The sequence below is a fragment of the Pseudophryne corroboree genome, chromosome 3 (assembly GCF_028390025.1).
Source record: "Pseudophryne corroboree isolate aPseCor3 chromosome 3, aPseCor3.hap2, whole genome shotgun sequence".
In the NCBI taxonomy this organism is placed as follows: domain Eukaryota; kingdom Metazoa; phylum Chordata; class Amphibia; order Anura; family Myobatrachidae; genus Pseudophryne; species Pseudophryne corroboree.
The window spans coordinates 540,063,797-540,087,552 of record NC_086446.1 but is presented as its reverse complement, the minus strand read 5'-3'; the positions used below and the strand labels follow the sequence as shown (position 1 = coordinate 540,087,552).

The 23,756-nt window shown below is 44.4% G+C and overlaps 1 protein-coding gene across 3 annotated transcripts in view; it reads right to left on the bottom strand.

Moving 5' to 3' along the window:
• DNAI2 (dynein axonemal intermediate chain 2) overlaps positions 1-23,756 on the bottom strand; it is a 101,800-nt gene that overhangs the window by 25,685 nt on the left and 52,359 nt on the right. For all 3 annotated transcript variants that reach the window (XM_063961181.1, XM_063961179.1, XM_063961180.1), the window contains exons 6-12: positions 23,633-23,746; positions 19,498-19,637; positions 17,291-17,413; positions 16,312-16,535; positions 13,303-13,438; positions 3,264-3,410; positions 2,235-2,471 (exon numbers count right to left, since the gene is read on the bottom strand). In XM_063961181.1, the coding sequence (XP_063817251.1) occupies positions 2,235-2,471; positions 3,264-3,410; positions 13,303-13,438; positions 16,312-16,535; positions 17,291-17,413; positions 19,498-19,637; positions 23,633-23,746 (1,121 nt within the window). The remainder of the gene's footprint in view (positions 1-2,234; positions 2,472-3,263; positions 3,411-13,302; positions 13,439-16,311; positions 16,536-17,290; positions 17,414-19,497; positions 19,638-23,632; positions 23,747-23,756) is intronic.

The window sequence follows — 23,756 nt, the reverse complement described above, 5'->3', positions numbered from 1 at the left end:
TAAGTCTATGTTGCTGGCTTCCTGGGACTCTTATTTTCTTAACAACTCTGACCATATATTTGACCCTGCCTTGTTTTGGCAGACTGCTAAAGTTGTTCTGTGAGGGGACATAATAGCATACATGTCGAAATATAGACGGGACCAGGATGCCACATATAGGGCAGCACAATCTACACTTACATCCTCATTTCAAAATTTTAAATCCTCACCTACGTTAGCTAACAAACAGAAGTACAGGGATGCTAGGACCCAATTTGACCACACTCTAACACATATGGATAATGGCTTCCTTATCGCGGGAAAATTTAAATTTTTTCAGTATGGGGATAAGCCTAGCCGAATGCTTTCCAATTTACTTAAATCCGACAAGGGCCCTCACCATGTGACGGCTCTGAAGGACTCTACCTCCAATGTACAGTCTGAGGGAAAAGCAATAACTGATATTTTCTACTCTTTTTTTAGCGATCTTTATTCACGTAGCGATGTTGACCAGCTTAACAAAAACTCCTTCTGGGAAACGTTGCAGTTGCCCCAGATCTCCTCCACTCAATCGGACTCCCTGATTGCTCCTGTTACTGCCACTGAGGTGGCGGGGGCTATTAAAGCACTTAAACCTTTGAAGACCCTGGGCCCCGATGGCTTATCTGGGGAATTATTTAAATTGCTCTCCCCTAAAATACCCAAACCTGGTAAGGACCCCCTCCTCCCATCCTCTTATCGCCCTATCTCCCTGCTTAATGTGGACTACAAATTGTTTACTAAATTGCTGGCGGACCGGTTGAAATTTATCTTGCCTGAAATAATCCATGAGGATCAAACCGGGTTTATCTCAGGCAGACACTCGGTGACTAATATCCGTAAAGTTCTGACTGTCCTCTAGTCCTTGGGGGGTGTAGGGACAGGTGAGCCCACTTTCCTACTATCACTAGATGCTGAGAAGGCATTTGATTTGGTGACGTGGGATCACCTGTTTGAGACACTCAGACGTTTTGGTTTTCCCGACCGATTTGTGGCCATACTAGATACCATATATCATAATGCATCTACACAAATTTTCACTAATCGATTTCTATCTCAACCCTTAATGATTCATAGGGGGACCAGACACGGTTGCCCCTTATCCTCCTTGCTCTTTGCGGCAGCTTTAGAGCCACTGGCTATAGCACTGAGAAAGTTACCGGCTTTCTCTGGGATTTCAGTAGGAGGGAAGGAGGTTAAACTTGGACTATTTGCAGACGATATGATTTTATTTGTTTCCAATCCCCGTACATCAATTCCGGCTATTTTTGACACTATACACTGCTTTAGCACCTTCGCTGGTTACCGTATAAATACCCATAAGTCCGAATTGCTCCCTTTGACTAACATAAATGACCCCCTTCTCTATGCTGATTTCTCTTCACAATTTACAATGACCCCTACTAAACTAAAATATCTAGGTATTCATATTCCTTTGGAACTTTCTCGGTTATATCTATTTAATTATACCCCCATTATTCAAACAATTAAATCACGCTTAGAAACTTGGAAGGATCTCAAACTTTCTCTGTTGGGCAGGATAGCGGTGGTAAAGGCTATTAACTTCCCCAAACTGGCTTACCTGCTCCAAATGCTCCCAGTCACGATCTCCAAACAGGATTCCCTACTCTGCTCACAAATATTTTCAAAATTTATCTGCAAAAATGCTAAGCCTCGTATGCCCAAAGCCCGAACTTACGTTAACAAACGAAAGGGTGGTCTTAGTATGCCTAATGTGACGATGTTTGCTAGATCTGCACTATTTAAGTTTGCCTCAGACTGGCTGCTTAGATCAGATTTATTCACGAACCTGGAACTGGAGGAGGCACTATTTTTCCCTTACTCCCCAGCAGCACTGCTGCACACCCCCCTATCTAAACTCCCCCAGGAGTTTAGGACTAATATTTTATTTTGGGACACTTATAGTGCCTGGATTTCCATTCATAAGATGTTTCGTACTGACCCATCTGAGTCTCCATATATACCCCTGTGGGGCAACCCCAATTTCCCCTCTTCTTTAGATAATCGACATTTTTATACCTGAGTGTAGTGAAAATTGGCAATAAGGTAATCTCACAAAACCTTTTATTCAGTAAGTGTGTCTGCATCCTGTAACTATAAACAGTATGTAGCTATAAGTATGTTGGCTTATCTATGGGTTTGATACAGCATCCAATAAACCCTTATGAAAGCAGTAAAACAGCTGGTGGTAATACCTCTTTATCTTCTCCGTTCCTTTTCTTCTCCTCTTGCTCTTGTCGCTTACGCTCAGACTCTATTATTTCAAAGAATTCTTTTTCAGCCTTGGCGATCAGCTCCTCTGTGTTCTCCTCCGGCTTATCATCCTTGGCTTCCTCTTCTTTGCCTGGCTCAGCCTTGCTACGCTCCTTCAGGCGCATCTCTCGGTGCCTTGCCTCCAGGATCTTCTCTCGCTTTGTTTCACGTTCAAACATCTGAGTACAAATGGGGATGTTAAGACTGGATGTTAGTAATAGCCAATGCTTCAGTTTGTAGGAGTATTATTAATACATACTGACAGATGGAGAGTTCTTTCTCTAGATCAAGTCATTCGTGGGTATCATACATATGGTGGAGCACTCTGCAGTAAGTACACTAGGCTCAGAATGGCGGACTGCTTCCTTACTGACACAGATGTATGCATTATTTACTGTAATCATTAGTGATTGCTTAAAACAGTATATGTTCTTCATACATGGCGGGGAAGCTTATAGTGCAAATAATATACCGCTCTGCCCCATATCAATAGTTCTTACATTTACCCCTAGGGTAGAAATACTCATTGGAACGCCAGAGGATCAGATGTCTGACCTGCAAGTGATGACCTTACTGTTACGTTGTTCCATCATTTTGACAGGATGGTAACTAGTTATCTATAAAATGATTGTGTCATGGATAATGAATAAATAAAATAAGAAATATATAACTATTATTACTAACAGTTATTTATATAGTGCATACATATAGCGCTGTTTTGGCCATTCACATCAGTCCCTGCCCCAGTGGAGCTTACAATATTCCTTACCACACACAAACACATACACGCTAGGGTTATGTTTTGTTGGCAGTCAATTAACCTACCAGTATAAGTTTGAATTGAGGGAGGAAACCAGAGTACTCCGCACAGTTAGGACAATGGTGGGAATTGAACCCATGACCTCAGTGCTGTGAGGCAGTAAAAGTAATACAGTTCACTATGATTTAGATAAAGTTATCCAGAGACTTACAGCAGTTGCAAGGTTCTTCTCATTTCTCTGCATTGTGCACAGCCCAGGTGACAGCTCCAGCAGTGTGGTCAGACCCATTTTAGAGCCGCAGGCTACAAAACGCCCATTATCTTGTAAGCGGAGGCTGTAGAGAGGATCATCACACACCTACAGATGGGAAATATAAGATGACATGTGTAACTAAGGGCCAATATCAATATAGAAAGTATAAATTACTATATTATAACAGCTTCAAACATTACAAGTAAATAAAAAACAAACTGTGTTCCCTAATGCACACTGAGTGAGTAATAATACTACATAATAATCAGATAATACGGAGATCTTAGTTGCGTATATCTGCAGATATAGGGTTAAGCCCCCAGGCCGATCGACAAGGCTTCTCCGTCACTGGGGGGTCCCTAATACTAGGTATGGGTCCGGGGTGCAGGACCCCATCATGCCGGCACAGGTCGGCTACCCCAGGTCAGCACACAGGTGAGAATTAATAAGGGTTAATAAGAAGCACAGAAGTGCTATATAAGTGAAGTGTGATTAAAAAACAAAAATATATACAAAGTGATAGAGAAAATCATGAGTGTTAATAAAGTGTTAGGGTGTGCCGACCTGAAGCAGCCCAGCCATACCGACACAGGGGCCACCGCACCCCACACCCACCCCATAAATAATTACATATATGTCTGGGTCTAAATGCCCAGTGTAAGGTCACATGATAATGGCTCCTACAGCATCTGAGAGCCAGCTTACCTGGAGACACCCCTGGCTTCTGCAATGGCACTCTGGAGTCAGCAATCCCTCCTAATGCTGACCCATTTTTTAATCACACTTCACTTATATAGCACTTCTGTGCTTCTTATTAACCCTTATAAATTTCACCTGTGTGCTGACCTGGGGTAGCCGACCTGTGCCGGCATCAGTGACGTGCGGTGGGGTGAGGCAGGTGAGGCAGAGCCTTTCCTGTCATACTTACATTTGTACCAGAGTTTTGATTGTATAAAGTATATGAAAAATACAAAGAATATGTTTGAAATATCTTTTTTGCATTATTCTAATAATTTTTATAGCCAAATCTCTGGAGTAAAAAGTTTATGGCAGGTGAGGCAGTGCCTCACCTGTGTATCTTTTCCGCACATCTCTGATCAAAACTCACCAAATTTCCCGGAGTTTGTACTGCTGCACCTGTGCATAATGCCCAGATGTACACTTTGGCTCATATTTTGTGTGTAAATCTGGCTCTGGTGCTAGCTAGTGCCTCCTTATCCTTTTAGCTCACCGCACGTCCCTGGCCAGCATGATGGGGTCCTGCACCCCAGACCCATACCTAGTATTAGGGACCCCCAGTGACGGAGAAGCCTTGTCGATCGGCCTGGGGGCTTAACCCTATATCTGCAGATATACGCAACTAAGATCTCCGTATTTGATTATTATGTAGTATTATTACTCACTCAGTGTACATTAGGGAACACAAATTGTTTTTTCTTACACAGAATTACCCCTCCCTTTTAGCACCTGACTGATATTACATCTGATTGAGCAGCTTTCCAATATTTGTACATTGTATTTAGAGAGGCATGGATGGGTCAGCATTAGGAGGGATTGCTGACTCCAGAGTGCCATTGGAGAAGCCAGGGGTGTCTCCAGGTAAGCTGGCTCTCAGATGCTGTAGGAGCCATCATCATGTGGCCTTACACTGGGCATTTAGACCCAGACATATATGTAATCATTTATGGGATGGGTGTGGGGTGCGGTGGCCCCTGTGTCGGTATGGCTGGGCTGCTTCAGGTCGGCACACCCTAACACTTTATTAACACTCATGATTTTCTCTATCACTTAGTATATATTTTTGTTTTTTAATCACACTTCACTTATATAGCACTTCTGTGCTTCTTATTAACCCTTATAAATTTCACCTGTGTGCTGACCTGGGGTAGCCAACCTGTGCCGGCATGATGAGGTCCTGCACCCCGGACCCATACCTAGTATTAGGGACCCCCAGTGACGGAGAAGCCTTGTCGATCGGCCTGGGGGCTTAACCCTATATCTGCAGATATACGCAACTAAGATCTCTGTATTATCTGATTATTATGTAGTATTATTACTCACTCAGTGTGCATTAGGGAACACAAATTGTTTTTTCTTATACAGAATTACCCCTCCCTTTTAGCACCTGACTGATATTACATCTGATTGAGCAGCTTTCCAATATTTGTGCATTGTATTTAGAGAGGCATGGATGGGTCAGCATTAGGAGGGATTGCTGACTCCAGAGTGCCATTGGAGAAGCCAGGGGTATCTCCAGGTAAGCTGGCTCTCAGATTCTGTAGGAGCCATTATCATGTGGCCTTACACTGGGCATTTAGACCCAGACATATATGTAATCATTTATGGGGTGGGTGTGGGGTGCGGTGGCCCCTGTGTCGGTATGGCTGGGCTGCTTCAGGTCGGCACACCCTAACACTTTATTAACACTCATGATTTTCTCTATCACTTTGTATATATTTTTGTTTTTTAATCACACTTCACTTATATAGATGTTACGCACACCAGTGCTAACAGGAGTATACCGGTGTATGAACAGAGAGGGAAGCGAAGCAAACGAACTCACAGACAGTATAACATAACATACACAGGAGGTGATGGAATAACTAATAAACACAAAGTGAACGGAGAAGCCCAAAGGCTCAGGAATTGGGTGTCTCCCTAGTGTCAGGAATGCTCAGATGGAATAGAGCGGACAATGAAGCGAGGTGTAGTGATTTAACATGTGGAGCACCTGAAATGATGTTGCTAAGAGCAACAGAAAAAACCCCAAAGGGTTACCAACGGGTGTGGGAATAAACTCCTTGGTCAGAGATAGAAATATAGACACAAGGAGAGTATCCACAATCCTAACCCCCACTTGCAGGGCACAGGTTCAGCTTACTGCCACTAAACTGACACCTGGACGCCCTGCACAGTGAGGGAGGATTAAGCAAGCAGGTCTGAGAGTACAGCCGCAAACCTGCTGGGTTCACAGAATAGCAAAAGAACCCCAGCAGGTCAAACAACTGACTCCAGTCTTACTGCTAGGTCCGGATTGGCAGAATGAAGTACCGAATCCCAAGGCCTATTCGCAGTAAGCAACAAGTAAATACAAAGTCACACAGTACTAGCTAACTCTCTGGAACTGACTAACAAACAAAGATTCAGCAGCATTTGCCTAGCCTGAGAGGATGGTTTATATAGCAGGTGCTGTCCACGCCCCACTCAGACCTCACAGACTGTGAGCACAAAACCAGCGCCGGATTCCCTGCCGTGCACAGAGCCTGTAACCACTACACAGTAAAAACCCGGACCGGAGTATCAGCTGCGCTCAGGTTACTTAGCTTACACTTGCCTCCCGGTTGCCATGGCGACGTGGCAGCACAGAGTAGGAGATCCTAACAGTACCCCCCCCTCTGACGAGGGGTCAAAGAACCCCTACCACCGGGTTTATCGGGGAACTGCGAGAAGAAAGAGCGTATCAGTCTGGGGGCATGAAGATCACAACTGCGCACCCACGACCGCTCTTCCGGGCCATACCCCTTCCAGTGCACCAAAAATGACAGCCGACCCCGAACCATCTTGGAGTCAAGAACCCTTTCAACAACAAACTCCCTCTGACCCCGTATCAGAAGAGGAGAAGGTCTTCCACTGGAAGAAGGATTACTAACCGCCAGTTTTAAAAGGGAACAATTAAATGTTTTATTGATACCCAATGAACGGGGCAGATCTAACTGAAATGCCACCGGATTGATAACCCTGGTGATCTTATAAGGGCCGATGAACCGGGGGCCTAACTTATGAGATGGCTGTCTCAACTTCAAATTCTTGGTGGACAACCAGACGAAGTCTCCTAATTTGAAGCTGCAGGGTCTTCTCCGCTTATCAAAAACCCTTTTGGTCACTAATGACACAGACACAAGGGCTTTCTTCACTTTCCTCCAAATACCCCTAAGGACCGAAACAACAGAGGAACCACCAGGCGTGGAATCCAGGGGGTCAAAAGAATTGGCCTTAGGATGATGCCCATACACACAAAGGAAGGGAGAGATCCCTGTAGCAGAGTGAGCCGCGTTGTTATAGGCAAACTCCGCCATGGACAGATGAGCAACCCAGTCAGTATGACACTTGGAGACATAACACCTGAGGAACTGCTCCAAGGACTGGTTCACCCTCTCAGTCTGCCCATTAGACTGTGGATGGTAGCCTGACGACAAGCTCACAGAAATCTGGAGATCAGAACAAAATGCCCTCCAGAATTTGGCCACAAACTGGGATCCACGGTCAGAGACCACATCAAGTGGCAACCCGTGGAGGCGCACAACATGCTGCATAAATAACTCAGACAGGCGTCTGGCCGATGGCAACCCAACCAGTGGAACGAAATGCGCCATCTTCGAAAACCTGTCAACGACAACCCAAATGGCTGTCATCCCCGAGGATTTGGGCAAGTCCACCACAAAATCCATGGAAATGTGGGTCCATGGCTTAGACGGAATAGAGAGTGGATGTAATGGGCCGACAGGAACCCCTCTAGGAGTTTTATTTCGGGCACAAACATCACATGCCCGAACCCACTGATCCACATCCCTAGCCACCGAGGGCCACCACACCGCCCTAGACAGCAACTCCCGAGTTCTGGCAATACCCGGATGCCCTGCCGACCTCTTGGCATGGAATTCCAGGAACACTCGCTGTCTTAACCTAGGAGGCACAAACAAGAGACCTACCGGAAGGTCTGGAGGAGCCTGCTCCTGTGCTCTAAGGACTAATGACAAGAGGTCCTGGGTAATGCCCACTTTAATACATGATGGGGACACAATGGGCAATGGCTCCTCGGTGGTCTCTTGAACTGGAGCAAAACTCCGCGAGAGCGCATCAGCCTTGATGTTTTTTGACCCAGGGCGATATGTTATCAAAAAATTAAAGCGAGCAAAAAACAAAGCCCATCGTGCCTGCCTGGCATTGAGCCGCTTCGCTGACTCTAAATATGCCAGATTCTTATGGTCAGTGAGAATTGAGACCACAAACTTAGCCCCCTCAAGCCAGTGTCTCCACTCCCCGAGTGCATCCTTTATAGCCAACAATTCCCGGTTACCCACATCATAATTCATCTCGGCAGACGAAAATTTACGGGAAAAGTAAGCACAGGGATGAAGGCGATTATCAGACACCCCCATCTGAGAGAGCACTGCCCCAATACCTATCTCAGAGGCATCCACTTCTACCACAAAAGGACGCTCTGGATCTGGGTGTCGCAGCACCTTGGCCGAGACAAATGCCCTTTTGAGACGGGCAAAGGCCGCTTTGGCCTCACAAGACCAGTGAGCAACATCCGCCCCTTTCTTAGTGAGTGCCACCAAGGGGGCCACTATAGACGAAAATCCAGCGATAAACCGTCTATAAAAATTCGCAAAGCCCAGAAAACGCTGAAGCGCCTTCAAACTAGTGGGCTGCACCCAATCCAGGACTGCCTGTACCTTAGAACCCTCCATTTGGAAACCTTCTGAGGAGATAATATACCCTAGAAATGCGATTTGCTGGACTTCAAACTCGCACTTCTCCAGCTTCGCCCCAAGCTGGTGGTCTCTGAGTTTCTGGAGGACTAAGCGTACATGCTTCCGATTTTCCTCCAGGGAATGAGAGAAGATTAGGATGTCATCTAGATAAACAACTAAGAATCTATCCAAATATTCCCTGAGCACATCGTTCATGAATTCCTGGAAGACTGCTGGGGCATTAGAGAGCCCAAAAGGCATCACCAAATATTCATAATGCCCTGAGTGGGTATTAAAGGCAGTCTTCCATTCATCCCCCTCTCTTATTCGGATTAGATTGTAAGCACCGCGTAGGTCAATCTTAGAAAAAATGGTGGCAGTACGAAGCTGGTCAAACAAAACCGAAATGAGAGGCAGTGGGTACGAGTTTTTAATCGTGATACGGTTCAATTCCCTGAAGTCGATGCAGGGTCGCAACGAACCGTCCTTTTTACCCACGAAGAAGAACCCCGACCCAACTGGGGACTGTGAGGGTCTGATAAATCCCTTAGCCAAGTTCTCCTGAATGTACTCTGCCATAGCCTGAGTCTCAGGACGTGACAGGGAGTACAACCTGCTCTTGGGAAGCTTAGCATCCGGCAACAAATCAATGGCACAGTCATAGGGGCGATGGGGAGGTAGTACCTCCGCAACTTTTTTGGAGAACACATCCGCAAAATCTGCATAACATCCTGGCAATCCTGGCAAACTTAGCTGCGAGAGCCTGACTGGAAGGCTCAAGCAACTCCTGAAACAATCACTACCCCAACTAAGAATCTCCCCAGAGACCCAGTCAAATTGAGGGTTATGGGCCCTTAACCAGGGTAACCCCAAAACCAATGGGGCAAAAGAACAGACAGTCACATAAAAAGACAATTTTTCAGAGTGTGTGGCTCCAATAAACAAAGGAATTTGGCTGGTGCAGGAGGTCATTTTACCCTGGGACAATGGTTCCCCGTTTAACCCACAGATCTCAAACTCTGATGCCAAAGGTACTGAGGGAACAGAGTGTTCCAGGGCGAATTGACGGTCCATGAAAACCCCATCGGCCCCACTGTCAACAAAGGCCTCAGTCTTGACAGTTTGACCGAGGATCTCTTGTCTTTATTCCCACAGTACAAACATAAACCCTGCTGTCTCCTCCGCGTCTTCTCACGCGAGGAGAGGCGGGTAGCCCCAATCTGCATAGGCTCCTCGGAATATTCCTCAGAGTCTGAGGTTCCCTTGGGAAAAAAGGAAACTGCGGTCTCCCTTTCAAGCCTACGCTCTCTCAGCCGTCTATCCACCCGGATGGATAACTGCATGAGCTGATCTAAGCTATCAGGCGAGGGATATTGTACCAGTTGGTCCTTTATCTGGTCAGAAAGGCCCCTTCGGTACTGGTTTCTCAGGGCTGGGTCATTCCACTGGGTATCATGAGCCAACCTCCGAAACGCCGTACTATAAACCTTAGCTGGCCGTCGCCCTTGCTTCAGAACCGTAATCTGAGCCTCGGCTGAAGCCATCTTGTCAGGGTCATCATACAAAATGCCCAGTGCCGTAAAAAAAGCATCAACACTTTTAAGCGACGGACAGTCAGGCTGTAACCCATATGCCCAGACCTGTGGGTCTCCTTGTAGCAAGGAAATCACCATGCCCACCCGCTGAATCTCCGACCCAGAAGACTGGGGCCTAAGCCTGAAATATAGCTTACAGCTCTCCTTGAAACAAAAGAACTGCGAGCGATCTCCAGAAAAACGATCCGGGAGATTTACTTTCGGCTCCTTAACCCCTGAACTTGCCGCTGCTGCTGCGGGAGCTCCGCTAGCTGCCTGCGAGGTGTTCATTTTAATGGACATCTCATAAATTGTCGAGTCAGGACCTGCACCTGATCGACCACCTGTTGCAAAGTATTTTGAGGGGTATGCTCCATATTCCCACAAAATTTCAACAGGAGTAGGGCTGCTGAATATGTTACGCACACCAGTGCTAACAGGAGTATACCGGTGTATGAACAGAGAGGGAAGCGAAGCAAACGAACTCACAGACAGTATAACATAACATACACAGGAGGTGATGGAATAACTAATAAACACAAAGTGAACGGAGAAGCCCAAAGGCTCAGGAATTGGGTGTCTCCCTAGTGTCAGGAATGCTCAGATGGAATAGAGCGGACAATGAAGCGAGGTGTAGTGATTTAACATGTGGAGCACCTGAAATGATGTTGCTAAGAGCAACAGAAAAAACCCCAAAGGGTTACCAACGGGTGTGGGAATAAACTCCTTGGTCAGAGATAGAAATATAGACACAAGGAGAGTATCCACAATCCTAACCCCCACTTGCAGGGCACAGGTTCAGCTTACTGCCTCTAAACTGACACCTGGACGCCCTGCACAGTGAGGGAGGATTAAGCAAGCAGGTCTGAGAGTACAGCCGCAAACCTGCTGGGTTCACAGAATAGCAAAAGAACCCCAGCAGGTCAAACAACTGACTCCAGTCTTACTGCTAGGTCCGGATTGGCAGAATGAAGTACCGAATCCCAAGGCCTATTCGCAGTAAGCAACAAGTAAATACAAAGTCACACAGTACTAGCTAACTCTCTGGAACTGACTAACAAACAAAGATTCAGCAGCATTTGCCTAGCCTGAGAGGATGGTTTATATAGCAGGTGCTGTCCACACCCCACTCAGACCTCACAGACTGTGAGCACAAAACCAGCGCCGGATTCCCTGCCGTGCACAGAGCCTGTAACCACTACACAGTAAAAACCCGGACCGGAGTATCAGCTGCGCTCAGGTTACTTCGCTAACACTTGCCTCCTGGTTGCCATGGCGACGTGGCAGCACAGAGCAGGAGATCCTAACAATAGCACTTCTGTGCTTCTTAATAACCCTTATTAATTTTCACCTGTGTGCTGACCTGGGGTAGCCGATCTGTGCCGGCATGATGGGGTCCTGCACCCCGGACCCATACCTAGTATTAGGGACCCCCAGTGACGGAGAAGCCTTGTCGATCGGCCTGGGGGCTTAACCCTATATCTGCAGATATACGCAACTAAGATCTCCGTATTATCTGATTATTATGTAGTATTATTACTCACTCAGTGTGCATTAGGGAACACAAATTGTTTTTTCTTACACAGAATTACCCCTCCCTTTTAGCACCTGACTGATATTACATCTGATTGAGCAGCTTTCCAATATTTGTGCAAAGTAAATAAAAAAACAATGACCAAAACAGATTATGCTTTAAAACTGAAAACCAATTTTTTTCATTGTTCCCTTGTCTGTTTAATGCACATACTAATGGACCAATGGATACATATATCCTTATTTTAGGACTTGAAGATTTTATGATGGTGCTCTTATTTTTATTTATAATCCTTTCCCCAAACACTTTTTTTTCTCAACTTCTTTTAAATTCCATCATAGAAAAGAACTCAAAATAAAGTAATATAAAAATAAATGATTAATAGAAAGTTTTTAGTATGTAATAAAACATTTATTTTTCAGAATCATTTTACAGTAAGATGACTATTCCATTACAGTCTGGGGCAGTAAGGGGACTATTCCATTAGAGTCTGTGGCAGTAAGAGGACTATTCCATAAGAGTCTGTGGCGGTAAGGGGACTATTTCATAAGAGTCTGTGGTGGTACGGGGACTATTCCATTAGAGTCTGTGGCCATAAGGGGACTATTCCATAAGAGTCTGTGGTGGTAAGTGGACTATTCCATTAGAGTCTTTGGCTGTAATGGGACTATTCCATAAGATTCTGGGCTGTAAAGGGACTATTCCATAAGAGTCTGTGGCAGAAGAGGTACTATTTCATAAGAATCTGTGGTAGTAGAGGGACTATTCCATGAGAGTCTGCTGCTTAGAGTTTGTTTCATCTTCGCCCAACAATAACCATTTCCACATATTATATAGAAAAAATGTAATACTAATTATAAGTATGATTAATTTACCCTTTACTATGAAATATCTTTTTTGGTAAAACTCAATAACAATTGTCCTTCTATTCACACATAACTATGGTCTTACTTTTGTTTGTTTTACTGGATTTATTTTCATTTATATTTTACAATTATGATTTTTTTTTAGCTATGTCTCTATAGGTGATACTTTGTTTTCTCTGTCTTACGTTAGTACTAGGGAGTTATAATGCCATGTTTAACAAATAAATGTTAGTGACTATTTGGAAATTCCGATAACAGTCATATGTTACATTGTGCAATCTGAATTGTCATCAATTTCTCTCAGAGATAGATCAAGAGGTGCATAAAAAATTACTTTCAGGAAAAAAGGCCAATTAAGACCTGCAAGATGCTCAAAAAGTAATGAGGTAAACATAAATCCATATTTTATGATCTGCAAATTATTGGCACATAAACGTAGACAATGCTCTTCTACAGGAGTACTCTGAGGTGGACGTGAACAGTTCCTGCAAAGTAATACATCTATTCCTCTCACCCATCCCCTACAGACCACACATCAGTACTAACCTTTAGGCTCAGAGTGGGATTGTTCTGTTTGAATAAATAGTCCCAGACATCCAGGGTCCCATCCATTTTGGTGGTCAAGAACACAGACGGCCGTACTGGACTCCAGGCAGCATCTGTTAAGTAACTCATGTGATATCTAAAGGAGGATGACAAAGAGATCTACTGGGTATTCTAAACAATACAGTGTTATACCAAGAACCGATCATCAATGAAGTAAATGTACCACTTTACCAATTTTCGTAATTAACTGGTGGCTTGCACTGTCAATTACTTATTAATAATGAAAGATTACAGAATATCTGTTGCCTACACACAGTGGAGACAGCAATTTTGTGGACTGAACCATTATTTATGAGATTGCAGGCTACTATTGTACCAGAAGGCAGTGCCTCATTACTTACTATTGATTTGACTGACTACATTTTATGAATAGTGAATTATGCCACCAAATGTCTTTTTGCACTGTGTTGACTGTATGTGGTGACTGTATGTGGTGTATTCATATGAAACAATTTGGGAAGTACGGATGGTGTAATGGTTAGCATTACTGCCAGACAGCACTGAGGTCATGGGTTCGATTCCAACCATGGCCCTAACTGTGCGGAGTTTGTATATTCTCCCCGCACTTGCGTGGGTTTCCTTCGGGTACTACAGTTTCCTCCCACAATACAAAAATATACTGGTAGGTTAATTGGCTCCCAACAAAATTAACCCTAGTGAATGTGTCTGTGTGTGTGTGTACATGTGATAGGGAATATAGGCCCTCATTCCGAGTTGTTCGCTCACAAGCTGCTTTTAGCAGCTTTGCACACGCTAAGCCGCCGCCTACTGGGAGTGAATCTTAGCTTATCAAAACTGCGAACGAAAGATTATCAAAATTGCGAATAGACACTTCTTAGCAGTTTCTGAGTAGCTCCACACTTACTCGGCATCTGCGATCAGTTCAGTCAGTTTCGTTCCTGGTTTGACGTCACAAACACACCCAGCGTTCGCCCAGACACTCCTCCGTTTCTCCAGCCACTCCCGCATTTTTCCCAGAAACGGTAGCGTTTTTTCGCACACACCCATAAAACGGACAGTTTCCGCCCAGAAACACCCACTTCCTGTCAATCACATTACGATCACCAGAACGAAGAAAAAACCTTGTAATGCCGTGAGTAACATACCTAACTGCATAGCAAATTTACTTGGCGCAGTCGCACTGCGGACATTGCGCATGCGCATTAGCGACTAATCGCTCCGTTGCGAGAAAAATATAACGAACGAACAACTCGGAATGACCTCCATAGATTGTAAGCTCCACTGGGGCAGGGACTGATGTGAATGGGCAAAAATTCTCTGTAAAAGTGCTGTGGAATATGTGTGCGCTATATAAATAACTGGTAATAAATAAATAAATATATGTGACAATAAATGGGTATTTCTCCAGGGACTCAGTACGATATGCCGGCGCTTTGGATCCCAGTGGTCAGGAGACAGACGCCAGGATCCCGAAGGTTGAAATACTTACAGGGATCAGTTGGGGCTGTTCTTTCCTCTACCCTATCCCCTATCCCTCCCTTTCTGCAGCCTAACCCTAACCTCCCCCTATAGTGCCTAACCCTAACTTCCCACCAGCGGTGCCTAAACCTAAACCCTCCCCCCGCAGCCTAAACCTAACCCTCTCTCCCCCCGCAGCCTAAACCTAACCCTCCCTGTGGGTGCCTAAGCCTAACACCCCGTCCCCTTCCTGCAGCCTAACCCTAACCTCCTTACCACCTTCCCCCCCCCCCCTTCCCCACTTGCAGTCTAACTCCCTTGGGGGCAGCTAACGTAAACCCCCCCCCCCCCCGAACCCATGTACCATAATCGGGATGTCGACGTTGGTCATCTGTCCACCTCGGAATTTCGATGCCGGCATTTTGACTGGTGTCAGGATTCCGGCATCGGTATTCCAACAGCCGGGATCCCGACTGCCGGTAAATTAACTGCATCCCTTCTCCAGAAATACATACATGTAACTGAGGCAGAATGAACCAAAGAGGAAGATACCAGCATTTAGTCAGACACAGATATGCCAGTTACACTATGAGGGATATCCAATTAGCCCCGGTAATTTACCAGGGCTAATTGTCCCGCCGGAGGCTATCTAATTAGCCCCGATAAGCCGGCGTGTGCCGCGGCTTATTGGGGATTTTGTTTCTCCTGCCTCCGTCAGGCGAAGCAGAATCCCCGGAAACAGCCCCGTTTTCATCCGAAAACGGGGCTGTTTCACACAAAAACACACAGGTTTCACTGAACCTATGTGTTTTCAGGAGAAAGGTTTTTTTTTACACGCGATCTATCTGGATAGCCTGTAAAAAATCGGTGAAACATCAGAAAAAAGTCAGAAAAACGGCCGAAAATGACCGTTTTTCGGACCCGTTGTTTTAACGGGGATAATTGGATATCCCCCTAACTGTTCATTGCCACAAATAATTGACACTGTGTCGTTCTGCCTGTGATGTGGGACTATGATGAAGGTCAGAGCAAATATTTCATTACACAGCTGTGTCTCTCTATATAGGCCACAGCCACCATTCAATGTCGTATGACGTTACAGTAGTCCTACTGAGTGTCGAACTGGGACATGAAGTGCCCACCGGGGGAATGCAGTGGTAGGGGGTCTATGTAAAAGGGGTGTGGTCAGTTACCATGGGGTGATGCCAGCCCGCACAGAGGCTTGGACAGCCATTAGAGACCATGGGGGTATATGTACTAAGCCTTGGAAAGAGATTAAGTACCAACCAATCAGCTCCTGTTATGTGTTTGAAAAATGAGAGAAGCGGATTGGTTTTTAGTAAATATGCCCCCATGTATCTAACCCTCTCAGTGAGTAACAATGTATAATATGGGTGCACTGTCTGGAACCTGACATTAGAGGAAGGAGTGGGGCCCTCAGGCAGTGAGGCCCACCAGGGATTTCCCGTGTACCCCTGTCAGCCAGTCAGAGCCTGCTCCTACTTTCCCTTTTGATAGCCATCAACTTACTTTGTCCACATGATAGAGGATTCCCGTGAGTCTTCTGACCAGATTCGGGCTGTCCAATCTCCAACTGTCAGGAAATTTTTTGGAAAAAAGGGATTTCTCTGCACAGCATATATGGGCCCATGATGGCTACTGTAGGTACAGACAATCTTTTCAGCTGGTGTCTTGGCCTTTCGGTTGCAGGATATCACCATGCCCTGTTCTGTTCCCACCATAAACTTGGTTGGCTACAGAAAAGGATAGAACAGTTGTAGCACATTGTATTATAATATAACTTTCCTGCTTGTAGAGTTCTATCTGTCATCTATATACTATGTTCTATGCATCCACACGTCACAAACTGATAGAACATCGGAGACATACAAAGCTAGCCTCATGTAGGATTTACTAATCGCTGGGACTGATCATCCATTGACAGGATTTATGTTTCATTAATATATGGGTGGTTAAATCGCTGCACACACTTGTAGCATTTACTGGCAATGTCTAATTATGAGCAGATCTCAATTCAAGCAGGTCATTCTTGAGTGTCTCACTAATTCTGTACTCAAATTGGACTACAAACTTGTTGTTAACACTGTATAACATAACATCATACATCCATGTGTTTTGCCTCCATGGTTTCTATTGGGTATTCTATTATGAAATGCCCAGTCTTAGTGATGTCATGCTGCCCATGATGATGTCATGTTTCTTGAGTACTTGTGGACAGACTAACAGATTTGGTTAGAATTGTGAGGTGTTTCTTGCCTTGTGCAGACGGCGGATCATCTTTCCATGTCATTGTCATACTGCCATGGTGGCATGTAGAGGGTGCACAGCATACGGTGCCCATTACCTTATAACTGGCCCTGCTAATGACTCTCATGCAGCAATAACATTTTATGGACAAATACTTACATTAGAAACCACCCTGAATAGTGCATCAACCTTATTAATATACTAGACTATAATATAAAACTATAAGATAAAAAATACCCACTATAGTTGGCTCAAACTCCAAAGAGATGCCTCCCAATGCCAAATCAAGGTTTCCCTTTTTTGTGATATCCAGAACTAATTTTTCTGTTGGTTCACTCATTTTTCGGATGTCCCACCACAAGACCTGCAGATAAAATTCACAAATATTGAAATGAAGACAACCTCAAACACAATCTCTTTTGACTATGCATATCAGATGAGCTCTTAGAATTATCAAATTTCTATTTTAAAAACATATATTAATAATAATAATAATAATAATAATAATTATTATTATTATTATTATTATTAATTGATCCCCTGAAATGTTAATAACAACTATATCTGTGAGGCAAGTTTATTGGCAAGGCATATATCTGTGAGGCAAGTTTATTGATCCTCAATAAGCAATCTCTTTTCAGAATGTATCAATTTCATAACATTTAGCTCTTTCTGTGTATGTACTAATCTTTCTATGACAGGAGTGCTTATAAAAATCAGATAAGCTGATGTATGTACCCAGCTGACGGCACGACCGATATATAATGATATATCGGCTGTACCATACACACTAAACAACATATTGCACAATATATAATTCATGATTGCATTCTCCTGCATCTGGTGGTTGCCTGAATCATCCTGTCGGGTGTGCAGCACTCCCAATGGGACAACCAGGCAAGCAACCGACAAGAGCGCACGATTGCCGTCACGCACTAGATGATGTGCCCATGATGTCGGTCCAATCTGCCAGATCAGATGACATATCGCTTAGGGGGTATTCAATTCAAGTTGGAACTACCGTCTTGTCAGAAAGACAGCAGTTACTGACTTTATTAGGTCGGATAGTTTTCCAACATATTCAATTGGGCTGCCATTTTTCCGACAGGTCGGCAATTCCGACTTGTTGTAAAACACGTGGATCGGCAGATTAGCCGCTGATCCACATGTTTTGTCAGATTCGCGGCCAAATCCGACAGGTTTTAGCCCCGTTTCTAACAATGTCAATCCGACTTTAAAAAAAGTTGGATTGGCATTGTCGGGAATGACCAAATCCTTTCGGGTTTGGCCGATAATAGAATACTGAAATGTCGGATCCTTTCCGTCGGAAAGGATTCAACATCAATTGAATACATCCCTTTGTGTGTAACCAGCTTGAGTGTTTGGCGAGCCACAATATATAAACTGGGATACACAATTTGTGGCTGCTACATTAATTTTGGAACAGTAAAGCTTTCCTTCCAGAACTAACTATTATCAGAAATCCTAATAAAACACGCATTCGAGAATAACTGTGAGCCTAAAATGGGCAATAATACAGGGTAAGTCAAAATGATGTTCCCGATTTCTATGATATTCTATGCGAAATGTAATGGAGTGTTTCTTGTTGCAAGATATGTGCTTTGAAAGCCAATCTCTCAAAGTTCAAATTACCTGCTACCTGTTCCGCATTTATCTCGCTAGCATCCGTCAGGAGCCAGCTGAAGAAAATAGCGACTAGCAGAGAGCATAAGGCATTCTAGTGTTCTCAATTTTCATACAAACAAGTAGTGAGCGTGCAATGGCATTTCGCAGTGCTGACATCATCTATCAACAGGATGGTGCTACTTCTCATTACCATAATGATGACTGCCACAAAAATGGGTTGGCCATGCAGCTGCGGCGGATCAAGAACTGCTGCTTTGGACACTATGTTTACCAAATCTCACCCTCTTTGTGGGGTTTCAATAAGGATTCAGGGGTCCTGTCTGTGGAGAAATTGCCAATGGCAACCAATCAGCTGCTCCGTACAATTGTATAGTATGCAAATTATAAATTTTACTTCAATGCTAATTGGTTGCCATGGGCAACTTCTCCACACTTTTCACTGCTTCATGAACAGACCCCTTAGTATGGTTTACTGGCGAGCGGGATGCCAGCTGTCAATATCCCGACAGAGGCATCCCGCCCGCCAGAATGCCGGCAGCGGGGTGGGTGCAAAGAGTCCCCTTGCAGCCTCGGTGGCTTGCTGTGTTCGCCATAGGATCTACTCCCACTCTACGTGTGTCGTGGACACCCACCAGTGGGAATAGTCCTGTTTTGGCAGGTTCCAGCTGGAGGCATTGCTGGGTGTCGGGATTCTGGCGCCGGTATCCTGACCGCCAGGATCCCAATAGCCGGCAAATTGAACGTATACCTTCATTAAGGATCGTACCACTAATGTATCACTAAAATTATTTTTATAATCACCTGACCATCTGTGGAGGTTGAGAAACATTCGGTGCCAGTTTTTGACTGAAGCCATATGACCTTGTATACAGGATCACGGTGGCTATGTTCAATCACAGACAATTCCACTGGTTGTCCCCCTTTCCTGGTGTCCCAGTATGCTTGAAAAAGAGAACAGGACATTGTGTTTCCAAACATTTAGTAGTAAGAAAAGGTAACTAATTCTAAATCAAGATTCAAGAAAGTAAATTTATTAAGAGTTGGGTTGCTCATTGTTTAGAAGCCGATGAGCATTGCTGGCAGATTTTTGGTTGAAAAAGCGTCTAATTTTCTGCTAACAACTGTTGATGCCACCAGCAGAAATATAGCTCATCTAACAGGATAAATCTAAGGTTTCAATACATTCAATGGGAGAAAATTGGATATGCGAATTCTGTTTTAAATAAAGCATGGTTTCTTGGGGGGGATTGCGGCGGTTGTGAATTTAGTAATATGACAGGATGCAAATCATACTGGGAAAACATGGCAATTTAACCGAGTTGCCCAAACGGAAGTTTCGTACATTTACGCCAAAGACTCCAAGTTTGATTAAACTAGCTTGTGTAATCTAGTAGTGCTATTTTGGAGAGGACTATGGAGGCTATGCAGAGTTGGTCACATATTTTGCAATCTTAGCAAAATCTGCAACCACTAAAATCACAAGCTGGGGGTAGCTCAGCACAGGGCAAGGCCATCCTGCATATTTGGGGCCGCGGCGCGGTGCAATCACAATTCAATAGCGATCGCATTGCAAAAAACTCAAATAGAGGTTGACCCCTTCCTACACAGCATCGCTGCGAATGCTGAGGCACCGCCGCCATGTTTCCAATTGCAGGAAATACCACTCCTGCATTTCCTACGACACCCTCACCCATCGCCTGTCAATCATGATGTGATCACATCTGCCCAGGATGCGATCGCATAATGACTATTTTTGCACATGCACTACAGCTGCAGCGATCACACAAATGGCCGCTTACCAGCCATCTGCGCATGCGCAGCGGCTGTAGTGCACGTGCACAACCGGGGGTCTGATAAGGCCCTATATATTTAGAGGCACTGTTTAGGTTATGACTGTCTATCTTGCAGCACTGTTTACGAGAGGACTATCTATCTGGCAGTACTGTTTACAAGATGAGTATCTATCTGGCAGTACTGTCTAGGAGAGGACTATCTATCTGGCAGTATGGGTTAGGAAAGAGCTATCTGTCTGGCAATATGGGTTAGGAAAGGGCTATCTGGCAGTATAGGCTAGAAAAATGCCATCTATCTGGCAGTATGGGTTAGGAAAGGACTATCCATCTGGCAGTATGGGTTAGGAAAGAGCTATCTATCTGGCAGTATAGCTTAGGAAAGGGCTATCTATCTGGCAGTATGGGTTAGGAAAGAGCTATCTATCTGGCAGTATGGCTTAGGAAAGGGCTATCTATCTGGCAGTATGGGTTAGGAAAGAGCTATCTATCTGGCAGTATGGGTTAGGAAAGAGCTATCTATCTGGCAGTATGGGTTAGGAAAGAGCTATCTACCTGGCAGTATGGCTTAGGAAAGGGCTATCTATCTGGCAGTATGGGTTAGGAAAGAGCTATCTATCTGGCAGTATGGGTTAGGAAAGAGCTATCTGTCTGGCAGTATGGGTTAGGAAAGCGCTATCTATCTGGCAGTATGGGTTAGGAAAAGGCTATCTACCGGGCAGTATGGGTTAGGTAAGAGCTATCTATCTGGCAGTATGGATTAGGAAAGAGCTATCTGGCAGTATGTGTTAGGAAAGGGCTATGTGTCTGGCAGTATGGGTTAGATAAGAGCTATCTATCTGGCAGTATGAGGGCTATCTATCTGGCAGTATGGGTTAGGAAAGAGCTATCTATCTGGCAGTATGGGTTAGGAAAGGGCTAACTACATGGCAGTATGGGTTAGGAAAGGGCTATCTATCTGGCAGTATGGGTTAGATAAGAGCTATTTATCTGGCAGTATGAGGGCTATCTATCTGGCAGTATGGGTTAGGAAAGAGCTATCTATCTGGCAGTATGGGTTAGGAAAGAGCTACCTGTCTGGCAGTATGGGTTAGGAAAGGGCTATCTATCTGGCAGTATAGGTTAGGAAAGGGCCATCTATCTGGCAGCATGGGTTAGGAAAGGGCTATCTATCTGGCAGTATGGATTAGGAAAGAGCTATCTATCTGGCAGTATGGGTTAGGAAAGGGCTATCTGTCTAGCAGTATGGGTTAGGAAAGAGCTACCTATCTGGCAGTATGGGTTAGGTAAGAGCTATCTATCTGGCAGTATGGATTAGGAAAGAGCTATCTATCTGGCAGCATGGGTTAGGAAAGAGCTATCTGGCAGTATGGGTTAGGAAAGAGCTATCTATCTGGCAGTATGGGTTAGGAAATAGCTATCTATCTTGCAGTATGGCTTAGGAAAGGGCTATCTATCTGGCAGTATAGGTTAGGAAAGCGCTATCTATCTGGCAGTATGGGTTAGGAAAGAGCTATCTATTTGGCAGTATGGATTAGGAAAGAGCTATCTGGCAGTATGGGTTAGGAAAGGGCTGTCTGGCAGTATGGGTTAGGAAAGAGTTATATATCTGGCAGTATGGATTAGGAAAGAGCTATCTGGCAGTATGGGTAAGGAAAGGGCTGTCTGGCAGTATGGGTTAGGAAGGGGCCATTTTCTGGCAGTATGGGTTAGGAAAGGGCTATCTATCTGTCAGTATGGGTTAGGAGGGGGCTCTCTATCTGGCATTACTGCTTAGAAGAGGGCCATCCATCTGGGAGTACAGTTTAGGAGGGGGCCATCTATTTGGCAGTACAGGTTAGGAGAGGTCTATATATCTGACAGTACTATCTAGGAGAGGGTCATCTATCTGGCAGTACAGGTTAGGAAAGGGCTATCTATCTGGGAGTGCTGTTTAGAAAAAGACTCAGCATTAATATTTAGGGCAAGAATAAAAAACTCTTTAGAGACTAATGATACACAATGGGAAAGTTAATGTGAAAGAGAAATGAAATGCCAGTTAAATAAAATGATTTCTGTTTCTCCCCGGAGGAGAGACAAAGCTTGTGCTAATGACTCAACGGTCTTCTATCACTGGATTTAATTACACTGTGGAAATCATTTCCTAATTAGCAACATAAACATGGACATGACATGGAAAAGCAGTGCTGTGAAACTAATTCACTAATTGAGTATCATTCATATTCTGTATAAAAAAAACATATGTATATGGCAAGTCCATGTATTATTATTAATACATAATATTGAAAGCATTTCACTACAAGTTCAAATGATTTACAATTCTAATGGTGTGCACAGTATTTGTACAGCTTGCACTGGTACAGGCAGAAAAATACGTGTGACCGGCGGTCACGATACCGACGCTGGGATCTCGGCTTTTAGATGGGAGAAGCGAGGGCTCACCAAGCAGCGGGCTCGTGGGTGTCCACGACACCATAGAGTGGGAATAGTCCCTGTTGGTCGGCATGCCGACCGGCGGGCTATTCAGCGTTCGGGATCCCAACCGCATCCCGAAAAATACATACATGAGACAGGTTTCTATGAATCCTGCTAAATTGTAATATGTACCAGGCCCCGAAAACTAACGCCATCTTTTGATGGCACTCACCATTGTAGCCTATAGGCTACATTTCTGCATATCTTTTAGGAATGGGATATGAAGAATCCATCGCCATTAACCGCCACTTGCACTATGGGGTCCAGTGACTGCACATGAATAGTAAGCATGCTAGGTCTGAACTCGGATTTAAAGTCATCGCATCAGCGACACTTTTATTTTACGTACTGCAAGGATAGGCTCCTACCAGCACTAGTGTTGCTGTATGACATTTGTGATACTTTCCCCCAGTAATTACTTACAATATGTGGTCATAAGAAATTATTTATAAATGTGAACAAAGATAAATATATCTCAAACTGACTTAAATAGGAAGCAACAGTAACTACTACAGTGTATAAGAAAATTATTTCCAGAACACTGTGGAGGAAAAAACAACTACATAAACAATAAACAACAAACCAATCTTTAGATAGCAACAGTTTTACCAGACTACATAAGTTTATTGGGCTATGAAGAAATCCCGCTGAGAGACCACCGTTTTCCTTACTGATCTGTCCATTGTAGCAGCCTCCAACCAGGATGTGTGAATCTTTGGGGTTGTATTCCAAGCTGACAAGTGGGGACACAGGCTTCAGAGTCAGTTCTGGCTTGTTTGGGTTTTCTAAGTAGAA